The 15,833-nt window shown below is 42.5% G+C and overlaps 1 protein-coding gene across 1 annotated transcript in view; it reads left to right on the top strand.

The window, feature by feature from the left end:
- Nucleotides 1–15,833, top strand: part of PAN2 (poly(A) specific ribonuclease subunit PAN2) — a 117,206-nt gene that overhangs the window by 68,266 nt on the left and 33,107 nt on the right. Inside the window, exons 8-11 of the mRNA XM_068267590.1 lie at nt 1,255–1,351; nt 2,459–2,569; nt 6,953–7,072; nt 13,396–13,524. Coding sequence (XP_068123691.1) covers nt 1,255–1,351; nt 2,459–2,569; nt 6,953–7,072; nt 13,396–13,524 — 457 coding nt within the window. The remainder of the gene's footprint in view (nt 1–1,254; nt 1,352–2,458; nt 2,570–6,952; nt 7,073–13,395; nt 13,525–15,833) is intronic.

Genomic DNA, 15,833 nt, shown 5'->3' with positions numbered 1-15,833 from the left:
GGCGTATTTAATGCTGGCAAGGTGCATCACTCTATGACCCTCCCACCCCCCACCCTCTTCTGTGTAGTGAGCAGGAATGCAATTTGACCTCCCAGAGTGTGCTGCTCTGGGGCGGGGTGGTTTAGCCAAAGCTAAACATCACTGGGTACAGTAATGTTTATGGTACATATAAAAAGAATTTGTAATGCTAAAACCAGAATTTATGTACAAATGGGTATCCTCAATTTTTCTCATGTTCTACTATGAATATGTATGAGTCTTCCTCAAGATAATTTGAAACAGCTTGTTCTAAATGTGTGTTTTTTTTTTTTTTTTTTTTTATTGCGCTTCATAGGCAAGCCAGGATTTGAACCCTGGTCAAGCCCTGCATCAAAGGCAACAACCTTAAAGAGAATCTGTACTGTGAAAATCTTACATAAATACACGTACCAGCCTGTTTGTTGTCTTCTGATAGCCCTTTCTGTGACATTTTCGCAGCTCCCCGCTGCTTTCCTGGTCATAAAATCACTGTTTTATTCATTGTTTTTGTAAACAATGAAGATGGCCGCCAAACAGGAAATACATCATCGAGTAGGTGCCTGTTTGCAGTGGCTCCTCTCAAGCCTGACTTGACTTCTGGAATGTTACTCCCACTTGTTGCCTTAGCTGCTTGTCTGGGCTTTGAATTGATCTTTCTGCACTCACAGCTGTTCCCAAGGTCACAGCTCTGTGAGCCTAGCAGACACGCTGGCTGTGAGCAGAGACCTTGCCTGTGACTCATACACACAGCACTCAGGAGAGCATAGGGGGATGTGCATAACTTGTCCCTATCACAGCAGAGGCAGTGCATTCCTCTCTGGGTTGACAAAGCTTGACAAAGGAAAGAAGATTAGATATATGAGATATGAGTGCAACTAGAAAAGGCTGCAGTAATCCAGACCACATTAGAACAGGTATAGGAACTTATAGGATAGAAGAAATAAGGCTGAACATTTTGTTAGTCTCTTTAACCAGTACACTATCCAGCCTACCCAGAAAGCCTTCTTCATGTGAGAAAATTCAGGAGAAAAGCGAAGTGAATCTGTACACCAGTATGTTAGGGAAATAGATGAAAACGGCAGTCCAATTTAGAATCTCAATTTTACATGCTTCATAATTTTCTCTTGTGTGTTTTTTTTTTTTAATTAGTGTTCCTTCGGGACCATCTTCAAAGAATTTTCATGTGTATACATTCTCTTTCCTTCAGCATATACTGACCAATGTCTTATTCTTCAGTCGGGCGCCCCCTGTAGATCAAGAAATTCTTCGCACAATGAAGCAAGTTGGGTTTATTGGCTACTCTCCCAATCCCAGAACTAAGCTTCGGAACCAGGTCTGCAATCAGTAGCCTTTATCTTGATCTGTGTTGCGTTTAGAAAATCTATCTAACTTTTGTTTGTTTGTTTTGACTGTGCAGTTTCTACTTTTTTTTTTTTTTTTTTTCCTTTTTTCTTTCTTCCTTCCCTTGAGTGTCTTGCTCCAATGAGAAAGTATTTTTTTTTTTTTTTTGTTAGGTTTTTTTTTTTTCTTCCATGTACCATATATACTTGCATATAAGCTGAATTTTTGGGGCCCAAAAAAATGTTCCCAAAGGGAGGCAGGTGTCAGTGTGTGTGGAGATACCTCTCCTCCACAAACGAGAGGAATCGCGGGAGACTTGGGCTCAGGATACAGCCGGTATATGGCTGATCCTGCTGCCACACAAGTCCGGGCCGTGTTAAATACTATCCCGCCATGGATGGTGGGGAATGAAATAATTCTACTTCCAGCAATTGCTGGAAGCCGAATTATTGTGTCTTAAACGTAACCTCCACTCCGTCTTCTGACGGCGCCAACGTTACTCTCTGTGCACCCAAGTCTCCTGCGCTGGATTCACTGTGTTCGCCTCCTTCCTGGCAGTGTCTCCCATGCAGCTCTTCTTGCTAGATGTCCAGGTTTCACTTTCTTCTTGTCCCAGGGAGCCACTTCCTGTTTCCTTTGCAGTTCCATACTCGGCCACTGGATGTCAGCAGGAAGTACAAAGCTGCAAGGGGCAGCTGTACAAAGCTGTAAGATGGCTACCAAGAGACCAGAAGACTCAGAAGCCTGGATAAGATGTCTTGTCTAACTTCTGGTGTGTGTCGGTCATTTCAACACCATTCTGAATCTACCACATGCTGATACAGAAACTGAGGACAATATGTGAACTTTAACTGGAAAATGTTATCACCGTGTATTAGAGCTTTTATTTTGTGCGGAAGAGCAGTTGGATGGTCTGCTAGATATATAGCTTTAGCAGACTTTATTGCAGCCTCTAAACTTAACGAATGCCTTTAGCACTAGTTCACATTGCAAATGATTCCTGATGTTTTACCTTGGTCTGTTCATGTTTGTCCTTTACAGTTGTGATGACCTACGAACCAGTTCCTAAAAACCTTGACAACTTTGTTTTGAATTGCAGGTACCCTATCAGCTGGAAAATGATTTCGATAGCTTTAGCCAAGTCCCAGAGTCCCCCATAGGACGTGAGGAAGAGCCCCATCTCTACATGGTGCCCAAGAAGTATCGGAAGGTCCAGTAGCTGAATCTTCACTGTTATTTGTGGTGTTTTTGAAGTGTTCTTGCACAATAGTTATAGACTAATAAAATTCACTAAAAGCACTCTGTATATTGTCACATTGGATATAGTGGTACTCGTGAGCCATAATTCCAAAATAGTAGTGCACAAATAGATTGTCAATGGTATGCAAATTATTCCAACTTGCATGCAAATTATATGCAGCTAGATTGGCCCAAACTGCGTGCAATTTGCATAACATTTTCATGGAAGCTGGAATTATTAGCATATCCATGGCCATCTAGGGTTGCAATTCCTTCCTACATAAAATCTACAGTAAAGGAGAAATGTATGGAGAAAGTTTGGTTTTTTTTTTTATTTATATTTTCAAAACTTCGTTTTCTCACAATTTAAATTACTTGCCACTTGATTTACTTGCTGTGTGATATAAAACTGTGCATAATGTGACCCACTATTGAGACATCAGTCACGCGATTCTAAATAAGAATTTCTTCTAATTAGAAAATGTCAGTTTCAGTGAAGACATTTTTGGTAAGATGCACACGCATTTGATTACTGCTCTCATTACTACAAGGCATGTTACCGTAGCAACACTCAAGTTTCTTAGGTAACTGGGTTCGCGCTTATTAGTAGTGTTAGAATTCGGAACACCCATACAAATACTGCCAAACTTCTGCACCATTTCATTACTGAACAAGCGGGCAGGTTCAAGGTGAGTTGACTGACTTGCGTTTCACGTGACTGCAATGCTTCCTCTATCCAAAGTCTTAAGAAGGAAGCATAGGAGTCACAGGAAGTGCAAGTGAGTGAACTCAGCCTGACCCTGTCCGCTTGTTCTGTACTGGAATGGTGCCGAAGTGTGGTGTTCACCAGTATTCGGGTGTAACAACAAGTTTGATATGCCAAATTTGAACACCAACACTACTAATTATGCAACCTATGCTTAGCTGTCAACGATAGTACCAGTAAAATTGCCATGTGCTGCCAATCTTCAGGCTTGTATAATTGCCTGACTAAAGTTGGCTGAGGCAGCCAATAATGGACCCCAACCCCCAGCAATGGCCAAATGCATTGATCACACTGCTTCACTGCATGATGTCACATATGCGCCACTCCATCCAACTGCCCCCCCCCCCCCCCCGCATAGCCACACAGGGCATCGTTAACTACACAGCTGACATGGGTCCCAATCCCCGAGCAGCTATGAAAAATGAGCTCTACTTACCTGGGGCTTCCTCCAGGCCTTGGCAGGTGCTATGTCCCTCGCCACAGCTCCGGTGTCCCAGGATCCCCTTCGTTTCAGAAGCCAGTCTCGCCAGGTCGGCCTCTAATGCACTTACGCGAGAACCACTGTCAATCACGCTTACGTGGTGTAGAGTGTTCTGCACATGCACAGTACACTCCTGCACAGTACACTCAAGACCATGTGAGCGTGATTGACAGTGGCGCAGGCGCAGTACAGGCCAACCTGGAAAGGTCAGCTTCTGAAACTGAGGGGATCCTGAGACACCGGAGCTACTGCAAGGGACATAGCGCCTGCCAGGGGCTGGAGGAAGCCCCAGGTAAGTAAAGGTTTGTTTTTGGTGTTTTTTTTTTTTTTTTTTATGTTGCTTGGATGGTTCCTTTAAATGAGTTACCTAGCTCTGCAGAATCCAACAGAAGGTTGAAAATGTAAATTTGCACAGCCCTTTTCTCTGTGTATGGGGCCTGGAATCCACTAGGAGTGCTTTTCTGAGCGCTTTGTGATTTGTATAGCTCTTGCTAATGTAATGCTATGGCTCTGATTCCATTTAAGCGATGTGATTTTTTTTTTTTTACAAAAATCCCCTAAAGCATTGCATTAGCAAGAGCTTTTTCAAATCACTAGCGCTTAGAAAAGGCTTCTAGTGGGTTTGAGCCCCTATATAGATAATGCATGGTTTATATAACCTGCCTATAGGTGTGGAGTAGTTCCTTCTCTGTAGGTGTATTCCTCTGCACCCAATGCTGACATTTTCAGTTTTGGGTCGGTTTCACCCCCTCTCATATCATAGGATACTATACACCTGAACCTGTTGTGCTGGTTTTGCCTTTTGGAGTTTGAATTGAACACTTCTGTAACTTTCCTGGGCTATTCTGAAGTCTCCATATTGGTAGGAGTGTGTGAGTTCTGTGAAATAGGTCATACTGTAAACTGCATCCAGGGTGTACACAAGTGACCATAGCTGCCAGTAACAAATATCTTTTACCACCTGATAACTAGCATATAGAGGACTGATAGGAGCATTGCAGTCAACATTTCTGTCATAGACTCCTCTGCCCACAGATATGAGAATTCTCCAAGTCTTTATTTGGTTTAAGTGACAGTCTTGAGTCTGGCAAACCTGTGGACTGCTGGATGTGTGCCATTTAGGTGCGGTATATATTTAGATTTAGTAAACCTTTTACTGAGGCGCTGGCCACCCTGATCTGTTGCGGTGGCCTGCCCTTAGCATGGCATCCGTAGCCTAATTGGTAGCTGCTGAGCTGGGGGCGGGTCACATCAATGCAGGTAGAGATTTAAAAAGAGCTTTGGAATATTTCAGAAACCTGGTCGCAACTGCATTGCTGGGGGTGTAGGTGGAGGTGGTGGAGTGTCATCTGTGAATGAATTAGTATGAATAAGTATTTCTGAGCAATTCTAAACCACCACCACCTCCTCCAAAAAAAACCTGCACCTGAAGAGACTGGCATAACAGGCTCTGTCTTTTATACTGGAGATATATATTCTTGAAAGCACTGTATGTATTTAGTAGTACAGTGCTTTTCATTTATTTTAACTGGTAACCCCTTTATGAAACAATATGTTCAAAAAATGCCCAACTTGGAGCAGTTTCTCATGTCCTCCTTGACATATGCGTTTATTAGGGACTCTCCACTGTTAATGGTGTATGATCTCTAAACTTTTTTGTGTGTTTTAATTAAAAATACTTATGCAGGTGTCTTTTTTTTTTTTTTTCCCCCTCCTTCTTTTAATCTCAAAACTAAACTGAGTTGACTAGATCAAGCCCAAGTCTAACAGGTGCCCTTGCAATTTGTGAGAGCCCTCAGGACTGCCACTCGGTGGTCCCAGCTGGCTTTGTAGGAATGAACATTATGGTTGCTTTGTGCAATATTAATGTTCCATATACCCTGTTTTCCATTTTTAAAGACTTCTAACACATAGCACTGCATTTATGGGTATGGTAACTGGTACAGTTCCCTGCCAATCCAGCACTGAAAAGTGGAGAGTTGCAGTACTGATATTCACCTAAAGGAGTGTTCAGAAGTCCCATTCACTTACATTAAGGGCTCGTTTCCACTATTGCGGTGCGGAATCGCCTGGATTCCACCACTGACGAAATCGCATCCGGATGTGATTCCGCATGCGTTTTTTTGCCGCGAATTCGCATAGGTGAGGCTATATGCGATTTTAACCATGTCACTGCCTGTGTGAATTTACATTGGTACCGATGCGAATTCGCGGCAAAAAACGCATGGGGAAAACTCATGCGATTTCCCTATTAAATACATTGTGTGCGATTCGCCTGCATTCCACACGCAAGCGAATTCTGAGGGCTCTGCCGTGCAGAAAAATCCTGCACAGAAAAACGCACAGCAAAACTGACAAGTGGAAACAGGCCCATCCACTTGAATTGGCTGTGCGAATCTGCATGCAGGAAACGCATGCAGATTCGCGATAGTGGAAACGGGCCCTAAAAGTGGCTGTGCTAATAGTGGTGAACTGGTATTTGATTTAATGGTGCTGTTTCTTACTGTGTTTCCTATGGGTTATGCTGCAATCATAGACAACCCAAACTGGCCCCTATAAAGTGGTGACTAGACCTGATTGCCCCCTAAGACTTACTGTTTATCTGCATGCCTGGCAATCGTGCAGAAAATGTGATTTCTTCAACTGAGTTTTAAATTGAGCATCTTGTTAACCTTTCATCAAGTAAGTCCCTAATGTTTGTTGTGCAGAACATTGTGTTCCTTAGAATTGCTCATCAGCACAGCAAGAAATAGTGATAGTCATGTGTAGGAGAACTCATGAAGAAGCATGTGATCAGTTTGGTCAGGTGATGGATATAATTTGCTAGCCCATGATCATGTGCTAAAGCAGGATGTGATCACGGCAAATGCATCAGCTGATCAAACAAATCGTATGCTTCTCCATGAGTTCTCATAGCCATGACCATCACTAGCAAGGAACTTGGAAAGAATTTAGATTTTCCCTTTGCCTTACAATCCACAGTTTTTGGAAATGTTACTTTTGATCTTTGTCTTGTATTCTGCACGAGTAGTTTAGTTTATCTTCTGAAATATTATTTGTTTTCTTTTTCCCCTTAGTTTAAAAGTGTCTTTATTCTGTATTTACAGGTTACCATAAAATATTCCAAACTTGGACTTGAGGACTTTGACTTCAAGCACTACAATAAAACTTTGTTTGCTGGCCTTGAGCCTCATATTCCAAATGCCTACTGCAACTGCATGATCCAGGTAAATAGGGGGTCTGTCTGCCAATGTGTGGGTGGTGCTGGCTGGCCAGATGAGTGTTGCTTGTTGTGCTGGAAGCAGGTGCAGCCTTGGTTGCCTGGCACCAAAGACCCAGCACTTGACAAGCTAATTGTACACATTGGCTGCTCTTCACAGTCTGCCAAGGATTGTTGGTGACATTTTGACATGTGCAGTAAGTTTTTATAGCAGTATTAGTTCTGTAAAACTCTTTCAAATATCCTGATCTGCTGTGAAGAAAGAAAATGTGTCTAGGGAGCCTTCTATTATTCTTACTATTTATTTTTATCGTGCAGTTTTCCGACTCATAATGACTCATATACATAGATATTTATTAGCTTTAGTTGTTTAGTAATTCACACCTTACTCAACCCAGACACCACTGGCTGTATGATTCTTGATCTGCATACTTACTATGTGACTCAGTGTTAGAGGTGTAGGATGAGCACAATCGCACATTTTTATAGGCTGTAGAGATTGCAGCCTCCATATTCCTCACTGAACAGGTTAAGCCTTTGTATTACTGTATAAGGAGACCTTGCTCCTGTAGTCAATTCACAGCTACTGATGATAAATAGAACCTTTAATCTGGTTAAACAAATACAAAACACACAGCAGTGAAATTTCTTCAGCAACAATATTTGGAATAAAGACCTTTTCATTGTGTTATGCAAGAGTTTGGGCCTGCTTGAAGTTATTTTGCCCAACTTTGTAAAGTGTGTGTAAATTTTAATGCCCAACTGACAATGCCAGCTTAGTTTGACACTACTAGCTCCTGCCCTTCTCTTCTGCATAGATGAATATAGATTAGGTGGGCAGTAAATTGTGCTGTTGAAGCAAATGTGCAACCTATTCTCCTATATCAGGGGTCTGCAACCTTTAAGACACAAAGAGCCACTTGGACCCGTTTCCGAAAAGAGAAAAAAACTGGGAGCCGCAAAACCTTTATAAAACAAATCAAACACTGCATATGTTTCTTACCTTAATGCTATATACAGGATCATGCAGTTAGCTGTCAATCTGAAGAAAAAAAGGACTTTGTCACTTAATGTAAAATATATTTTTGCACATTAATAGCTAATTAAAATATTTAATCTACCTGGTTAATGGGATTTTTGTTCCTGAACCTCAGTGCACAGGGTCTGCACATCAGGGCTGTAAGACGTCACCTTCATTTTCACACAGGCTTGCAAGCTGTAATTTGTGAGGCGTGATCGATGTTTGTTTTTAATATAGTTCATGTTGGAGAAGACCTGCTCACATACATATGTGGAACCGAAGATCGACAGCACTCCAAATGCATACTTTTTCATGTTTATATAAGTGTTCGGGATGGCATTCCATGTTTCGAATACAAGTTTGTCCTGTTTGGGAAGGTTTTCAATATCAGTCCATTTATGATTCTGAGCCAAAATGGCCTTCTGACGGGCAACATCCTCAAGAGTAGTCGTCAAGAATTTGAACTTGGACACCCATAGATCTTTGTCGGCTATATCGGCCAATTCCATCTCAAGATCAGGTTGACTTACACCTGCAAATGCAGTCATATTCAATAGGGATGGATCTATCTCCAGGGGAGTGACAGGGAAGGCTAATGTGGCTTTTTCCTCTCTGAACTCACAGAATCGTTTTCCCAAATGAACTTTGCATTGCGGTGATTGCAGACTTGAAATATTCCAAATTGATTGTATCATGACTTTGTTTGAACTCTCTCAAAGAGGGAAAGTGAGACAGTGTGCCTCTCTGTAAATCTTTGACCAACACTGTCAACTTGCGCTCGAATGCCATAACCTCCTCCAGCATATGCAGGGCTGTGCCTCCTTTCCCCTGAAGGGTTGTATTTAGCGTGTTTAGATGTGCTGTCATGTCTACCATAAAATGTAATTTTTCAAGCCACTCTGGCTGTTCCAGCTCAGTAAAGGTGAGCTCTTTGCTGTCCAGGAAGGTTTTTACTTCTTCCAAACATGTGACAAAGCGTTTTAGCACCTCGCCTCTGGACAGCCAACAGACCTTGTTGTGGAGCAGGAGGTCAGAATATTTGCTTTCAACCTCATCCAATAACAAACGGAACTGGCGGTGGTTTAAGCCTCTTACCATTATCTTATTTACAATCTGAATGACCACATCCATCACTTTTGTGCATTTCGGCGGAAAGGTTTGAGCACACAATGCCTCTTGGTGCAGGATGCAATGAAATGATGGCAGCCTTCTACCCAACGCCTTCTGCAGTAGAGCCACAAAGCCCTTCTGTGCTCCTCTCATGCTCGGTGCCCCATCAGTAGCTACTGAGACCAGGTGGTTAGTGTTTATTTTTTTAGCAGTTAAAACGTCCAGGACAGCCTTACAGATATCCTCACCCCTTGTTTGGTCTTTTAGTGGTATCAGCTCAATCAGTTCTTCCTGTGGCCCAAAAGAGTTCACATATCGGCAGAACAGTGCTATTTGTTCAATATCACCAATATCTTTGGACTCATCACAGGCAATGGAGTATGCCATAACTGAATTAATGTCTTGAATTTGCTGTTTGCTAATGTTTTCTGCCATTTTTAGGGTTCTGTCTTTGACAGTCTTCGCAGAGAGTGGCATGTCTTTGATTTTCTGCACAATTTCATTTTTGTTTTTGACATCCATGTATAGATGTTCCGAAATATTAATGAATGCTTCTTTTATATACTCTCCATCGGTGAAGGGCTTCCCGTGCTTGACTATTTCCTGAGCGGCCACAAAACTAGCATATGTTGTGGTATTTGCAGACTTCACCCACTTCTTGAAATTATTTTTGCTCATATTAACCTTCCTGATAAGTTCTGTAACAGCTTTTCGTCTCTCTTCTCCATCTGGATATTTTTCAGCAAAGGCTGTGTGTTTATTCTGGAAATGTCTTGCAACATTGGACTTTTTGTGGTTTGCTAATTTCTCACTACATATTAAGCATACTGGTAAACCAGTCTCGTCAGTAGAGAATGCAAATGATTCTGTCCACGTATTATAAAACACTTTTTCTCTTCTTGCCTTTATCCATGGCTGGCCTACCAGGGGGTTGAAAACCGCAACATAAGTAGAAATCTCAGGGCACAAATATGCACAAATCGTTAGCAAATATGACCCCCATATGCACAATCCTTCAGCAGATATGACCCCCATATGCACAAATCGTTAGCAGATATGACCCCCATATGCACAAATCGTTAACAGATATAACCCCCATATGCACAATCCTTCAGCAGATATGACCCCCATATGCACAAATTGTTAGCAGATATGACCCCCATATGCACAAACCGTTAGCAGATATGACCCCCATATGCACAAATCGTTAGCAGATATGACCCCCATATGCACAATCCTTAAGCAGAATCTGAAAAAAAAAAAAACATATACTCACCTAGTCACGATCTCCTCCTGCCCCGACCTTGTGGCGCGCAACTCTCACGATCCTCCTCCTACGTCACTTCCTACGTCACGTGCAGGGCTTCGGGAAATGGCCGCCCGAAGCCCTGGACTGCGCTGGTCCGGCGGTCTCTCTGATAGGCTGTCGGCCAGCGACAACAGCGACAGTCACGCGCGCCGCAGCCAATCACTCCGGAGCCGCGGCGAAGGGGAAAAAGAGCCGCATGCGGCTCCGGAGCCGCGGCTTGCCGACCCCTGTCCTATATCATTCTTGTCACTGTCAGTGGCAATCCTTTGCCGTGACCTTTAGTAGTATGTTGGGATATTGGGAAATGTAGTCTGACTTTTTTGTTTTTCTTACTTTGGGTGTCACTTGATCACACCTAATGGCTTCCACAGTAGCTGTAATCCATACAGGACAGCAGTGTTCTCCCCAGAAATTTTTTCCAGCCGGGTGTCATGAAATAGTAGCCGGGTGGCATGAAAAAGTAGCCGGGTGGTCAGAGATGAGAGAATGCAGGGCCAGTGCTTCTGTAAGCAACTCTGCTTACAGTATAGGAGGAGATGAGCCGATGACAGCCGGGTGGTCACCAAAACTAGCCGGGTGGAGCACCCGGCTAAAAGAGCCTGGGGAGAACACTGGACAGGAAGAATGCTTGACCAGCACGTTTGACTTAGAAAAAAGGTATTCTGTCCAATGTGTGCTTCTGTACACTGTTTACATAACTTATCCAGATAACTGTCGTTTCACCAGCGATGTTGCACACTACAGATTCCTCCGGAATATAGTAGATATCCTGAGATCGCAGAGACTCACCAAAGGGGAGTCCAGTAGGATAGTGACATGAAAGAGATGTACGGCACATCTAAGTGTAAACCGTCTGCTGCGACAGGCGGCACCATTTTATTTGAGGTCTTCTATTGACCATTTTATGCGCGCTACTTTTTCGGGGTTCCCAGTGCACGGGCCCCGTATGTGAGTTTTCCTTTATCCTTGTTTTTAATTGTTTTACTTGTTATGTAATAAAGACGGTTTACACTTAGATGTGCCGTACATCTCTTTCATGTCACTATCCTACTGGACTCCCCTTTGGTGAGTCTCTGCGATCTCAGGATATCTACTATATTCCGGAGGAATCTGTAGTGTGCAACATCGCTGGTGAAACGACAGCATTTGAAAGTTCTGCGGACCACCTATCAAACTCATTTACAACCTTATAATGTGGGTTGTTGGAATCTGGTAAGCCTTGCTTCTTTACCCTTTTGTTCGAAGATCCTGTATACCAAAAAATTATGAAAGCTGTATTACTATAGACCTGCGCTGACTTTATATATTCATTGCTTGTGTGGACTTTTGGACATTGTCCTTCTCGGCTGCGGTCGCCTTCTGCCTTGGCGCTGACACTTGTTGTTTATTTTTATCCAGATAACTGTTGTAATCTTTCTTCAATGTTAGGTTTAGTTTTTCTTTCGTTTTTTTTATGTTGCAATGCTAGTGAATTGCTTTCAGATGCTCCTTTGGTATCAGCAAGCACAGGCAGCACTGAGCTGTACAAAGGGCACAAGAGTCTTCCTCATAAATTTTATTTTTATTTATTTTTTGTGCTTTTTTTATTATGCGTTTATATGGCACTTTATATAGTTCTGTACATGGCACAGTTCGTGTCACGAGATCTGTCCCTCACAATAAAATCCCTACCATAGTAATTACGAAGGTCAATTTTGGATGGCGACTAATGAAGTTAATAATGTGTTTAGGGATGTGGAGGAAACCCAGAGTGTCTAGAATGCAGGTGTCAAACTCTAGGCCCGTGGGCCAAATGCGGCCCTTCATGCCATTTTATGTGGCCCTCCAGAGCTTCAAATGTTCATAATTGTAAGCAGTAAAAGAACAGTCAAGCAGTAAAAAAAAAATTGTAAGCAGTAAAAGGACAGCACACTGCCTTTCCATCTAGAGGAGCACACCAGTAACAGCGTTTCTTGTTGAAACCGTGCCAGTTTGAGCCGGGATGTAGCAACAACCCACAGCAAAATGAAAATGGGGTCCCCTCCTGGGATCCAAACCCCTACATGGCAAAGTGGAGCAGTGTAATATTTACCTGCTCCAGCGATGTATTAGTCTCTTCTGTTCTTCTCAGCAGCAGCACACTGCTCTTCCATACCTCCTTCTACCGTGCACATGACATGCACTCAAAGCCAGAGGTATGCTGCATAGTGTGTGGCTGTCAGAACATCAGAGGAGAACTAAAGCAGCACTGGAGCAGGTAAATATTAAACTACTACACTGCGCTACTCTGCATAAGGGGGAGGAGAGGGCCCCCAAAGGTCGCTATTATGCCTCTTAGTTTGATGAATCATGATCCAAATTGTTTGTTATGATTTAACATTTATTGTCTCAGACTATCATAATGTAGTTCAGAGGCACACCAATAACATCCTGATGCTGCTGATTAGAACCTCGGGGAGTACAGCTGCCATAACTAGGATAGATCCTTATATCCTCAACCATAAACCATGGTATTGGCAAGTCACAGCACTGGTAATCACAACTTGGCACACTTCAGACGCACACTACACCTCCAGAGATCTCTCTCTGTTACTTTCACAACCTGTATCTACACAATCTAGAGGGTCCCATGCCATTTAGGACCCTCTGTGGTAAAAACGCTTCCCACCCTGGTGGTACTAGGTACTCCTTGCATCCTCAGCACAGCTATGCCTGCTCTCGTCCCAACTAGTTTCAGCCTTTCGCTGTCATCGGGTAATGCCTTCCTTCATTGAGGAAATGCAGTATATGCAAGAAAAGTATTTGAAGAATCCATTAATGCCTCAGGAAACACAAAACCTGTTGTCTTGCAATAGTGCACTTTGCCCTGTGTACAGGAAATCACTCCTTGTTTATATCCTTTTTTCCACAGGTGATGTATTTGCTGGAGCCGGTGAGATGCCTGGTACAGAACCACCTGTGTCAGAAAGAGTTTTGCTTGAGCTGTGAATTGGGTTTCCTTTTTCACATGCTGGACTTGTCACGGGGAGATCCTTGCCAAGTAAGAGTCTGCTCAAGCCTTAATTTCTTTACAGTGAACCCGAGGTGAAAATAAGCTAATGAGATAAACTATTATATTTATCCTCCTATTCCTAAAATGACGAAGTATCCCAGGGTTTTCTTTTATATTTGTACATTTGCAAAGTAGGTTGAATATTTTACGGTCTCTAATCAGTGCCAGCCTATTAAGTGTCCCAGAGTTAGAAAAAGGTCAATAGTTCATGTATTTTATCTTTTCCTGCCCTTAGAAGTTGTATTCTGTCAAGAAAATGTTTATGGCTGTAATTTGCTTATCAGCGATGCTTACTGTATTCCCCACAAGCTACCGACAACACAGCAGCTGTCACTTCCATGCCTAGTGCACAGGACTGAAGGGATGGGTCCTTGATGGAAGGTGCGTTTCCCCTTATTTTTCTGCAAGGTTTTTTTTTAACCATTTCAGCCCGCGGGGATTTTTCACCTTATGCAACAGAGCAATTTTCACCTCCCATTTATTCACTAATAACTTTATCACTAATTATCACAATGCATTGATCTGTATCTTTTCCCACCACTAATTAGGCTTTCTTTTGGTGGTACATTTTGCTAAGAATTATTTTTTTCTAAATGCATTTTAACAGGAAAAGTAAGAAAAAAATGGGAAAAAATATTTTTCAGTTTTTGGCCACTATAGCTTTAAAATAATACATGCTACCATAATTAAAACCTATGTTTTTTATTTGCCCATTTCTCTGTTATTACACCATTTAAATTCTGTCCCTATCGCAATGTATGGCGCCAATATTTTATTTGGAAATAAAGGAGCTTTTTTTCAGTTTTGCGTCCATCACTATTTACAAGCTTATAATTTAAAAAAAAATGGTCGTAATATACACTCTTCACATGCATATTTAAAAAGTTCAGACCCTTAGGTAACTATTTGGTTTTGTTTGTTTTTTTTCATAAAAAAATTTGTTTGGGTAATTTTTGGTATGGGAAATAAAGAGTTAATTTTAAATGTAATGTGTGTTTCTTGTACTAAAAAAAAGTATGTAGCTGTAGTTCACTATCTACACACTATCTACACACTATCTACTATCTTACAGTAAGTTTGTTTTTGTTTTTTCAGTCCTCCTAGCTTCCTGGAAGCATATAGAGGATGGAAACTTCCCCCCCCCCCCCCCCCCCCCCCAGAAAGACTGTGGCCTCTGAGAGGCCATCGGTTTTTCTGCTGGGGACTTGGATCAATTAACGGGAACTATGTTTCCATTTATTGATCCCTGGGCTACCGGGGGACGGCACAGGGGCGCACGATCGCCCGCTGGAGCGCGCGAAGGGCAAATCAGCATTGCAGCAGCCACCTGGACGTGAGGATCACGTCCAGGCAGCATAAATGGTTAAAAGCAGGTGTGGACTGGGAAAGGAGAACGGGATAGTTTTGGCAACCAGCGGTTGCCTTGTTTTTGTTCTCTTCGCAGGGTCTTAATGCTCTGGATCAGGAAGGAAGGAACTGTTTGGGCCTTCCTGTTCTGCCTCCAGTCTATTCCTGATTTTGGAAGCAGTCAGGCCAGGAGTGTTCTGTGAAGTGGGGCCTGGCGTCTAGGTTATGCAGTGGGTGAGCTGCTAGCAGGATGTGAGCTTGATGTACACAAGGACTGCTGGTATGTTTGGTTAATCTGCTCTTTGGGCAAAGCAAAACTGGATTGTTCTGGAATAGTGGACGTATCATGGACTGAGAACTTTGTTTTCCACCAGGCTGAAGTAAGCCAATTGCATTTAAGTTTTGTTTGCTGAGGAGAAAGCATATTCATCATTTGTTTATAACGGAGTCCCTAATAAACTGGACTTTCAGATACTTCACTGTCTCCTGCATGCTAGCCGTGGTCCCAGGGCTATGTCACACTGGAAATTAACACTTTCAGGCAGCAAAATAAAGCAAGTAAAACAGCTTGGTTATTAATGTTTTGTACTGTACATACACGTTTATCTCATGTCACATATCACCCCGGGTACACTTGAAGGGTCTACAAGTGTATGAAGGGTGTAGTGGTGCTGTTATTGCTATCAGCTGTCTACCTATGTTACCACCTTTGATTTCTGCTACCTTGAAATTACAATTCTGTGCAGAGTTCTGTATTTTCCCACCCTAATGAGCTTGTCCATTATGGAATGTTTGAGGAGAACGCAGGTTGATACTACTTCCCTGCACTTCACTCCTGTCTGTAGTGCTCCCTCAAAATGATCTCCCATATGTAATGGTGAAACAGTGGAGTTTCACATAACAAATATATCCTGGTATTGTTGGTACCACTGATGCTCCCAGAGGCTTTT

This window comes from Hyperolius riggenbachi, chromosome 2, assembly GCF_040937935.1.
Source record: "Hyperolius riggenbachi isolate aHypRig1 chromosome 2, aHypRig1.pri, whole genome shotgun sequence".
NCBI classification, from domain to species: Eukaryota; Metazoa; Chordata; class Amphibia; order Anura; family Hyperoliidae; genus Hyperolius; species Hyperolius riggenbachi.
Note: the sequence above shows the minus strand (reverse complement) of the source record. Positions and strands in the feature narration are given on the sequence as shown.